The 11,305-nt window shown below is 40.5% G+C and overlaps 1 protein-coding gene across 5 annotated transcripts in view; it reads right to left on the reverse strand.

Moving 5' to 3' along the window:
- Window positions 1-259: 259 nt before the first annotated feature.
- The window catches only part of MITF (melanocyte inducing transcription factor), a 94,749-nt gene continuing 83,703 nt past the window's right edge, over window positions 260-11,305 (reverse strand). For 3 of the 5 annotated variants that reach the window (XM_027895129.1, XM_027895131.1, XM_027895128.1), the window contains 5 exons: window positions 11,016-11,099; window positions 9,705-9,800; window positions 4,228-4,345; window positions 1,010-1,066; window positions 264-410 (listed from right to left, as the gene is read on the reverse strand). In XM_027895129.1, the coding sequence (XP_027750930.1) occupies window positions 331-410; window positions 1,010-1,066; window positions 4,228-4,345; window positions 9,705-9,800; window positions 11,016-11,099 (435 nt within the window). In that variant the 3' untranslated portion in view covers window positions 264-330. Of the gene's footprint in view, window positions 411-1,009; window positions 1,067-4,227; window positions 4,346-9,704; window positions 9,801-11,015; window positions 11,100-11,305 lie in introns of all 5 variants that reach the window. The other 2 variants (XM_027895133.1, XM_027895132.1) reach the window with 2 other exon arrangements.

The raw sequence follows: 11,305 nt of genomic DNA on the forward strand, positions 1-11,305 counted from the left end.
AAGCAGTGAGCCCAGATTATGGTTTCCCATCCTCACAGTTCTGCCTCTGGTAAGGCCGTCAGTCACTCCCAGCACCAACCTCAGCTTTGTGACAAAAATCATCAAATTATTATAAACATAAGCAGGGTCCTAAAGGGGAAAAATAAACCCCAAACCAACCTTAAAAAAAATATAACGGAACCTGAAAGGACTTCTACAGTCGTAGAGTGTCAAGAGCAACAAGAAAACAGGATTTTTTTTTTTTTTTTTTTTTTTTTTAAATTCTTGTTGTCCACTAGGATTATTTTCTTTTAACCTCTTCCTCCCACAGTCTCCCCGGGCACGTTATACTTACGGGTCATTTGACTTGGGTATCAAGGTGCCCAGTTCTTTTATACGATCATTAATATTAAATCTTCTTCTTCGTTCAACTTTGGGAAAAAACAGCACAAGTGTTACAAGTGATATTCACACCTAATTACAACACACAAAGTATTTTATCAAAGGTTGCTTTCAGCACCTTTGAAATGTCCGCCTGAAGCTTAAAATCCAGCATTTATTTTGCTCTCATATTCTAAAATGTGGTGGGTTTTTTTTCCAACCCGGACATACGAGTTCCCTTCAGGAATGAAATCTATAAAACTGCCACACTGAGGATGAACACTGACCTTTAAAGTCACAACTTGACCACATATTTAATTTTTAAAATAAATTAAAATTTGAAAAGTAAATGGTGCAAGGTGGATTTGTTAAAAGCAATTGGGTCACATGTTGCTCACAGCAATTCCACTGATAACAACCACTCATACGCTTGGCTTATTGAAAAAAATAAGAATAGAGTTAAAACTCAATAGTACATTTAAGCACACATTTCACAAGAATTTGAGATATTTGATCTGCGGGCATAACACAACTAATACTATATAGTACATGCAGTGTCTCACTGAGATTTAAATCATCAGTATTTGAACACTTAATGCCCAAAATCACTCCAAGAATTGTTGCAAAATGTGAAGAACCAAAAACTTACTCAAGTTGTGGTTGTCTTTCTTTTGCCTCTCCTTAGCCAACGCCCTTGCTTCCGACTCTGTGGGAAAAATACATGCTGTGCATGTGAATGAAGCAATTAGAATTAAAAATAACTCAAAACACAACGCTTCAGTCTGTGAAACATCTGCACGGGAAGCCTGGTCGGTATTTGTCACACCAATTACTACACCCATTCCAAGGAGCGAGAAGGGCCTGTGAATGCCAAAACACAGCGCTGGGTATTTGAGCTTCACCTCTGCTCCTGCAGAGCATCTCTTCCCACACTTCCCAGGCTGACTTCCACGACGGGAATGTTTCCCACGGAGGCCCTGACTCAGCAAGGTATTTGAGGACAACAAGCTGCCGAAATCCAACGCACCTTCTCCTGCCTTGGCACACGTGTCCCCCGGGAGCTGAACCAGAGGAACAGCATGCTTAGGGCATTGCCACCAGCGCAGGACGTGAAGCAGGCACGAGTCAGAGCCTCTGCTCGCTGGAATTAAGGATATGGCCTCCTGTGGCACGTGCACACACATCACCACAGCACTAAAGGGATAACTTAAGTGACACACTATGACTGTTATTTTCCAGCTGCGCTAACTGTTCCTATTATATAGGAAAAAAAAAAAGATGAAAAATTCAACAGCCTCCATAGCAACAAAGCTGGAAAACAAAGGGGTTTGCTTCAGGAAAAGCAAAAAGAAAACTAATGACGGCTGTGCCACACAGAATTTGTCTCCTCAACTCAGGACTGCTCTTAACCGTACTCCACACATTTATTATTATTTATTATTATATTACTATTGCTATCATATTCTGCAAGTGTCATATAATTATTAACTTCAGCTTGCAACGGTTTGGGCAAGAACGTAACTAAATCTGTTATTTACAGTTCTCATTTGATCTTACGTTTCTCAAGCAACTTGAAGTATTTTAATGTTTGTTCTACCACTTTTTTTTTTTTTTTTTTTAAAGTTGAGGTCATTAATCCTTGCCCTGTTGCTTTTAAATCCCCAAACCAGCAAGGCACTATGTCGTTTCACAGTAAGCCAGAGAGAAGGAATGAGTCTGTCATGTATTATCACACATTCCATTATGGAAACAACCCCTCACTGCCTCCAAGAAGTTTCTTTCCTGTATTATTTTATTTCTAATGAATATGGATTGTGTCCCATCCAATTCAAACTAACAGGTGCTAAGGGTTTCCCCTGGAGTGCTGGAAGTTTACTACTTCATTGCTTAGAATACAGAGGTACCCCAATATTACATGCACTACAACAGGACATATCCTTTTCTATGCCAGGTTCCCCAAGGATCCCCAAAAAAGCTGGAAAGATCATTGGATGTCTTAATGAAATCTGGGCTTAATCTGACACTGCCTTATTAAACAGATATGAGGTTTGTGAGGCCAAAACTAATAGAAACCACATTCCTGGGAGAGCTGAGAACCCACAACTATCACCAACATCAGATGCTGAGATAACAGACTGGATTTTGGGGGAGTTCTTCAGCGTTTTGGTATTTATACAGTAGGATTAAGAAAAGTTTCTGCCAAATGCTAGATTTAAATATTGCAACTCTCTCCAGCCTAGCTCCAGCAACAAAATCAGGAAAAGGAGAACCAACAGACTCCTGCCTGCAATAACATTCTGATTTTAAAATCACTGGCTGTCAGAAAGCACCATCAATAGAGCTTTGTGCACAAAGGTTTGGGCAAATCAGTGTCAAAGTGACTGCTGTTAAATTTGAATTTAATTCCTGAACCTCTCCTGAATCAGCTAGCATGTATTTTGATCAGAAAAAGCACTCACCTAAATTGTGTGTACAGGTGAGTGTAGCATATAAACATATAACTTAGTTCAGTTCTGTGTTGATGCATCAAGGACTTCCATAACACTACTCACTATTTCTCCTCTTTCTGCTTTCCTGGTCTGAGGTCTTACACAACCACCTGCAGAGAATCCACCAGCCTGCACATCCAAGTTGGGTCTTCAGTTTGTACTCTAAAGCTCCTTGAACTTTCTATACTTTGGGCAACGAAACTGCCTGTAATTTGGACTCTGTGTGTCTTCTTTTGGTGCTGAGCTCAAATTCTGTGCAGTCATATAAATGCAAATACACACTGGCTCAGAGATGTGGCATTTCCTCCTGAGAAGCTGACTCCTGGTCTATTAAAACTGCTCTACTTAAGCTAATTCCTGCCCAGAACCTGCTTTGCAACTGAGTCAGCCTATGAGTTCTCACAAATGAAACCCAGAAAGACCACAGACAAGAAAGAAACCAGGCCTGGAACCTACTGCATACAGTCAGTGACTCCCTGCTGGGCTTAAGAATGGCCAATTCTGGGTATTGAGATGATTTTGCCATCAATTCTAGAATGGATCTCCATTAGTTCAGCCTGGAGACAAATTTACCTTGTATATGTACCCTATGTGAGGTTATATCCTTTCAAGTGAAGCAAAATATAATGTGCTTGAGAATATGAAACTCCTTATTATTTGCTTCAAACTATCTCCCTTCTATACACATGTGCTTGAGAGAAAGAGGCTTTTAATGTTCTCCTCTCCTCCCCCTGCCTCCCACAGCTTGTTTAGAGCACTGCTAGAGGAACTGGCATAACAAGAAATTTAAGGAATACTTCATTTTCATCTTAATTTAGTGAGGCATATTCATGGAATCATAGAATGGTTTGGGAGGGATGGGACCTTAAATATCATCGAGTTCCAGGCCCCCATCAGTGCCTAATTTTACATTTTATAGGATCTGCATGTCCAGATTTTGTATTATAACGGGTTATTTGATCATTACAGCTCTCTCCTGCTAGAGTAAGTCCTCTAATTTGTATCATTCCTCAACATGAAACCCACAGAGAATCCCAATGTGAAGTTGGTAAAGTTTAGTGTTGACAAAGCAAATAATAAGCCTAAACTAGAAAACAGCTCTGGAAGAGGTGCATGGAAGCTTCCTGGGATGCATTTTCAACGAGCAGGTGTGACTGTAACAACTGAGGACTTTTATCTTAACTTGTGACAGTGAACACACACGTGCCCACACATGAACACAACTGCATGGCAGGCTGATACATCTGCTAAAAAAGTGGTCTGCAAAGCAAAAAGTAACTATTCAACCATGTATTCCTTCTCAGAAATTATGTCCAGTATCACCTGAATTCAAAACAATTACACTACTACTCCAAGGTGGAATTTTAGACGTATTTACCTGTGAGCTCCCTTTTTATATTAGGAAGATTAGCTGGACATGAGTTGCTGATGTTTAGTCCTGGAGGAGGCATGCTTTGGTTGCCATAAAGGTCAATCAAATTGCCAGACACGGGCAACTGCAAAAGATAAACAAGGAAAAGGATCACTTGGTTTGCCCTTATGAATGCCTTTGTACAGAAGAACGGAGTCAGGATCTGCTGAGAAATCTGTGCTCTTTTCCATGTGCAAACAGTGTGTAAGAATGTCAGCAAAAGTCACAGATATGCACAGGGATGAGGAATAAAACATCTCAAAAACACGCAGATGGAAGATACGTAGAAGAGGTAAAATCCCGATTATATTAATTGTGGCTCCTTATTTTTCACTTAAAGCTATTCCATCGGTACCCCCAACACTTCTCTCACATCTGAAAGAGCCTAAGAGCTCTCTGGGAGAAAGCCCCCCCTTTTCCAGGGAATATGCGAGTGAAGTACTTTGCAAGTTGTCACATGCTTGAGGAAGAACACTGTATTAATTAATCACATTTTTCATGTGATTTGAAAGCTACCTACACAGAAAACATTTCGGTTTATTTTGTTTTTTGCCTTACATAACAAGAACATGCCCCAGTAGGAGGAAGATTATTTTTATATTAAGTTTCCCCAATTACTTGTTCACTCTGCAAAGCTTATTTAGGTATGTTTAAGCAAGCAGACTTATACAGTATTCCAACAAGACCTACCAAAGCTATCCCTTTAAATTTAAATGCATCTAAAGAAGCTTACATTTATCCTGAGTGGACTATTTTACCCATCTCTTGTTTGTTTTTGAAAGGATGGGTATAAAACACTTTGATATCTTATCTGAGTGGCAAGACTTCTTATCATTACTGCTGCAAAGAAAACCAATCCCCCCAAGACACTGATCCTGCAGAGATTAAAGTAAGTATTAACTTTACACCCGTGTAAATAATGCTGTTGAATACAATGCAGTGAGTCACAGCCTGGAGTATTAAACTCCTACTGATGGTCCTTGCCAGACTGAGACTTAAGAAAATTTCTTTGCCATGTGGAAGCAGATAAATGGAAGTTGATATGTGAAGTACCACCAGCTAGAGGCCATGCTGACAAATTTACTGAACAGACAGTGGCCAACAACAAAACCAAAGTTCCCCAACTCAATCTCTAAGTGACAGAGTTAAAAATGTAACTGAATTCTCACTAAGATTCAGTGTTACAATTCCTCGCCCTGCCCTTAGTTCTCTAATGCATTAAAAAAAAAAAAAAAAAAAAAAAAAAAAAAAAAAAAAAAAAAAAAAAAAGAAAGGAAATTCTAATAATGCTGCTCAGGTCACAGCTGTCCCAGTCGTGACCTACCCTACCCACATCAGTGTCAGGGTGAACCACTCACTGCTCTCTACAAGGCTGACCCTTGTCTCTTTGGGCCCCCCAAATGCATCCATGACACCGTCACAGGGACAGCGTCACACACCCTTCTGACTTGGATGTGCTCGTTCTATTCATGCTCCTAAGCATGGGGAGAGCACAAAGACCTTGTTTGTAGCCCAAGGACTTGAAGTTCATAACCAGACATGTGAAATCTAATTAGGAAGTTCAGGGAATTTAGGGGGAGAAAAAAGAAAAAAAGATTTTTTTTTTGTTAGAAAACCAAAAACGAGCATCTCAAAGCATGTAGAACAGTTAGAGTCACCAAGCTGCTTTCCGTACTGCAAGACAGAAGCTGCTTGTTATCAGGGAAATTAGAGGGAGATGCCAACAGTGTCCATCTAAATCAGTGATCCATAGGCAAAGAGACTGATCAGCTTCTTTCTTTGACTTTTCCCAGCATCTGAACTCCAGAGCTTCAGGTGTGACATCTTCCTACAGGCACAGTCCATGCAGAGTATGAGCCTCTGAGAGGCCTCTTTTCCAGGATCCCACAAGTCACATCTTAGGGACTAACTTACATTATTACTCTCATGTGAAAACAAAGTGCACGCAACACTCCGGGCCACCTCACAAAATACTGGCACTTAAAGATAAGTCAAAATCGAGGTACATCCTCTGTTCACAATTATAAACTGTGTTCCCAGAGGAATAAAATCAGTTGACTAAGGTAAAACCAACAATGATTAGTGCAAAGTTTAGGGAACTGGAAAGGGGAGAGGAACCCCATGCTGAGGGCACTGATTTGAGATGGACAAGTCAGTAGTGCTGTAAACACACAAAAGCAGCCACTGGGCTGAAACAAGGCAAAAAAAAGAAAAAAAAAAAACCAAGAGGGGGTAAATGCCCTTGCAGTGACACCTGGCATTGATTTCAAATTCTTCCTTGTGAAAGAAACTGAAAAAAATTACACATTGTTTGCAAACTTTTCAGCTCTAAGACAGTCAAGCCTTTCATCACTATCCCCAAGTAAAAGGAGATGGGAAAAATCTCAAAATTTCCACAGGCATTTCATAATGAAGTCCCTTTGAGAAAGATATGGAATTTTCTGGAGCTAAGGAGGCTCCTTCCCTGTCTTCTCCAAATTCTATCATGTTTCCAACCTAAATATGATGTTCCTTAAGGCTTTTCTTAGCTACTTCTGGCTAAATAGAAATTTAAATGCAGCATCAGTCAGATCATACACCTTTACTCTTCCAAAAAGTAAATCAAGGAAGAATGGCTTATGCCAGGCTTAGAATGTTATCTTCATTGAAATAGTACAGTCTAAAATGCCCTAATTTTTGAGATTTCATATTTCAAGCCCTTGGCTTTACCAAGTTGCACAAACACACCAAGTAGAACAAATTTCAACAGTCCTATTGCTTTGCATCTGGTTTTGTTTTTTTTTTTTAATGACAGCTTTTATATAACAGAAACTTCAAATATGGTAATCATGACTGCAGATTCATCAGAGTGTACATTCATGGCAGTCTCAGGCTTTCATTTCTCCTCCACTACTCCAACAAAACAAGCACCCACATTCTGTCCAAAAGCCCTGAGACATCAGCTGTGCGATCAGCAAGGCTGTTCCTGAGGTATCAGTTCACACTGGAATGGATCCTGTTCCCCAGCTCGTGTAGCCTACAGTGTATTGTGCTGTTCCCTTACCTGCAAGCACATGCTCAGCAGTAGTCCCTGAAATAAAACTCCTCTCTACTTCTGGAGTTTAATTCCATGGGAAAGCCACATTTAAAAGTGGGGCTGCCCATACAAAGCTTTCCATGTCAGGCTCTGGCTAGAATTGATTAGTTGGGTGAATTAGTTGTCATCTCCACTTGGCATACAAGAGTACTTTACACAGGACTTAGCAATTCAATTATTAGGTCACATCTACAAAGAAAACCCTCTCTACAAACTACAGACCATTTTGTGGCACTTTCCACCACAGAAGCAAAGCCAGTTAACTGGTGGTCCAATCCCCAAGTTTACAAACACTTCCACAAGCAGTTGACTGCAATGAGCCATTTTCAGTTCAAGGCACTTGGAAACTTCCCTTAGCTTGCTCTGCACAGAAATCTCCGATTTTGCTTATCAATTAAGTACTGTTACCAACTGTAACAAACTGGTCCTTTTGTTCTTTGTTGGTTATGGAACAACAGCTGCCTTTGTCAGAGTCTCAGCACAGCTATTTATAGGTTGTGCCTCTTTAGAGACCATTTCCTCTCTTAATTTCTCCCACCTCTACTTAGCTCAGTCTATAGACATTAATTCCTCATTAGTAAAATGTTGTGTGTGTTTTAGGAGTTAAATCCTGTCCCCAAAAATAGTGTCCATTACATCAGGTTCTTTTTTTTTTCCCCAAGCCAATTGTTGAGAAACATGGGTCAATTCCCATCTCTTCAGGACTGGTATCAGGTTAAATCAGAGACTGAAAAACGCTTTTTTTTTCTGCAGCAATTTAAATGTATTAGTAAAGAAATATTAATTCTACTGTTTTATATCCTTATTTTCCAGACTTCACCACACAGAGTGGGCTAATTCTGAAATTCCACAGTATATGTGGATTGGGCAGCCGTTACAAGCCTTCTTGTCACGCAGCAAGCAGGAGGGATGCAGATTACCCTGAACATTAACTACAGGGACTCCTTGCACCAGAAGAGTGCAGAGTACCATTCTGTCCCTGCCTGGAAGCAAAAAGCCACTGCTGGGGTCCCTGTGAAATAAGAACGGAAGAAAAGCACGAAGCTATACAGATCCCTTCCAATTTAACAGGTCTCACTCCAAAGGAACTTCAGAGCAAGGACTCCAGAAGAACCTCATCCCTCAATTTAAAAAAAAAAAAAAGTATAAAAAAATAGATGAAGTGTCTTGAAATCCATCTTTTTCAAAGTTCATTGAGTTTTTCTCTCAAATTCCAGGACAGCTGCACTTTGAATCTTAGACTAAAGGAAAATTTATTCTTTCTGGCAGGACTCTGCAGCTATTTCTCCATGTACTCAAAGGGCACTATTTAGAGAGGGAAGCTGGTGGGCCGCTTCCTGCGTCATGCACCACGTCTGAGAGGGCTGTGGGAATCTGTGGGAGCACAGGACTAGGTTAACATGACATCAGACGACTACTGTCAGCAAATGTAAACCTGTGCTACAAAATCAATGCTATGTGGTAAGCTGTAAATTTTGGCACCAGATAAAAAAGAAACAGACGCCAGCACTGGCAGACATCTACTCGGCCAGATCTAACAGCACTTAAGCCTAAGGCAAAAAATTCACTGGAGCTACCCTCCACAGAAGATCAAAATCAGATTATGCCAGAAATGTGATTATATTAATTCTCAAAGCAACATGAACCAAACCGAAACAGCCACTTGGAGGTAACCTGTGCCTTGCCTTGCTCAGAACCGTCCACACCCCTGAGTTCTTCACTTTTGTCACAGGTTTCCCATGTGCCCAGACTTGTTTGGTTTTTAAATTCCTTTATTCCTTCCCTTTTTGTTTAAGACTGCGTTTTATAATTCCCCTCCACTCCTAAATTCTGTAACACCTTTGCTGTTGTCTAGCTGGGGACTTCTCTCCAACTGATACCAGGCTGAGATAAAGCTGTGATGTCAGAGATAACTGCTAAACTAGAGTATCTCTGGACAGGGATGCCAACACATAGCACACAATTTCTTACTTGAATATGACAAGATACAGGAACCTGGGATGCCAGAGGTTCCTTCCTTTCTGAAGACAAGTATAAAGTCCATGGCAATCTTTAATACCAATGGGAATGAGCTGCTCTCGGTGGCACAGTTTACTCCTCTGTTGTAATCCTCTCACTACTAACATGACTTGGAAATAAGAAAAGTAAAACTGTCCTTGGTATTCCCTCGACCTGTGTTTTTAAATTAGTGTTTTTCACTGCCAACTGAATACCTTGAGCCCTTCAAAGAAAAAAATAAATTACACTCTACAGAACAATGCAATAACCACTTAATTGCAAAGAAAAATAGCCATGCTGCAGTTCTGCTTTCTCTGAAGGAAAGATGATTAGACTTAACGGGGAAACCGGAAGGAAAGGACCGTTGTACCGTATTTGCCATTTGCAGGGCTGGGTCCACCAAGCCGAGGATTTCTTCATTGTAACTTGACTCCAGACTAATTATGTCATCGATCACATCATCCATCTGCAGCAGAAAAGGCGGACAAAGAAAAGCAGACCGGTCATCAAAATCACCAGGATACAGAGGCCTGGCAAAGCCCTTCAGCCACACAGGGCTCTGCATCACGAGCCCAAGGTGCCGGCGCAGTTCTGCAATCCCTCAGAAATGACTCCTGCCATCCAGCCAGGACACTCAGGTCATGGCAAAGCTGAGGCTTCATGGTCTAACCCACTCCTCCCACCAGCAGCTACCCTGCACTACCTGCCCACGGACACGCTGCTCCTTCCCAGGAACAGCAGAGGAGGAAGCTGCCCGTAGAAGGAGCAGTGCTGACGACATGACTCCCTCTCCCACCGGCAGCCCTGCCCGCCCACGTTGCACCTCTTCCCTCTGTGGGACCAAAACCTGCCCACAGACAGAAATGCCGAGCCCCTGACACCTGCAGGGAAGGAGAGGGAGCAAAGACCTGCTGCTTGTGGGGTGACAGGCTGCCCACCACTGACAGCAGAATCCACTGGATCCACATCCCTCATACACCCTCCCAGGAAGCATCACCCAAGGGCAGCTCAGAGATGATTTTAGGTGGTACAAGACATATTTTATTTCGGACTGGGCTGGAATGTTCCTCCGTAAGCTCCTAGATGGTCAGCAGAAACACCCCTCTGAAGCACCTACCCAGGTGTTTCCAACAGTCCTGCAGGACTGACTATTTCCTTTTTGCTCATAATAAAAAAAAGAGCTTAAATAACAGAGATCTAGAAAATCAATGCATAATAGTGATGGTAGAAATAGTAGTATATGGGATTTTTGTATTGGCTTCGGAAAGTGTGATCAGAACAAATTATACTGACTGGAAGTGAGGGCAAGAAAGGAATTAACAGTTACAGCCCATACCTAACGTCTTGTTACTGTTTCTGGGAAGGAATAAAAAAAAATTTAGTTTAAAAAAAATAAAAAAAAAATAAAAGAGTGATTACTGAGGATGAATTACCACAGCCTTCTCACATAATTTTTCAAAATGCAAGTTTGATCTGCATAGAACTGTGGTGTCAGAAGCTATCAGGGCAAGAACACATCCATGCAGTTTTGGAAAACAACATTGCTGTTTTGTACCTTAAATACACTTAATATTCAATTTCTTAAAGACACTATAGGGCAAGTTTATTTGTCAACATAACATCATAGAAACATGCTCATTAGAAAGGGGACCTGTGCTCCACCTCCTGTGTCATCCAGTACCTGCATGCATGATGCTCGTGAGTGTGTATTCAGAGCCGGGCACTCACTCTCAACCCTGCTTTGCTCTTCAAATTTATAAAATCCCTGCAGAAATAAAAAGGAAAAAAAAAAAAAAAAAAAAAAAAAAAAAAAAAAAAAAAAAAAAAAAAAAAAAAAAAAAAAAAAAAAAAAAAAAAAAAAAAAAAAAAAAAAAAAAAAAAAAAAAAAAAAAAAAAAAAAAAAAAAAAAAAAAAAAAAAAAAAAAAAAAAAAAAAAAAAAAAAAAAAAAAAAAAAAAAAAAAAAAAAGAGG

This window comes from Empidonax traillii, unplaced genomic scaffold, assembly GCF_003031625.1.
Source record: "Empidonax traillii isolate 1590-97213 ecotype Southwest subspecies unplaced genomic scaffold, ASM303162v1 scaffold450:size721730, whole genome shotgun sequence".
In the NCBI taxonomy this organism is placed as follows: Eukaryota; Metazoa; Chordata; class Aves; order Passeriformes; family Tyrannidae; genus Empidonax; species Empidonax traillii.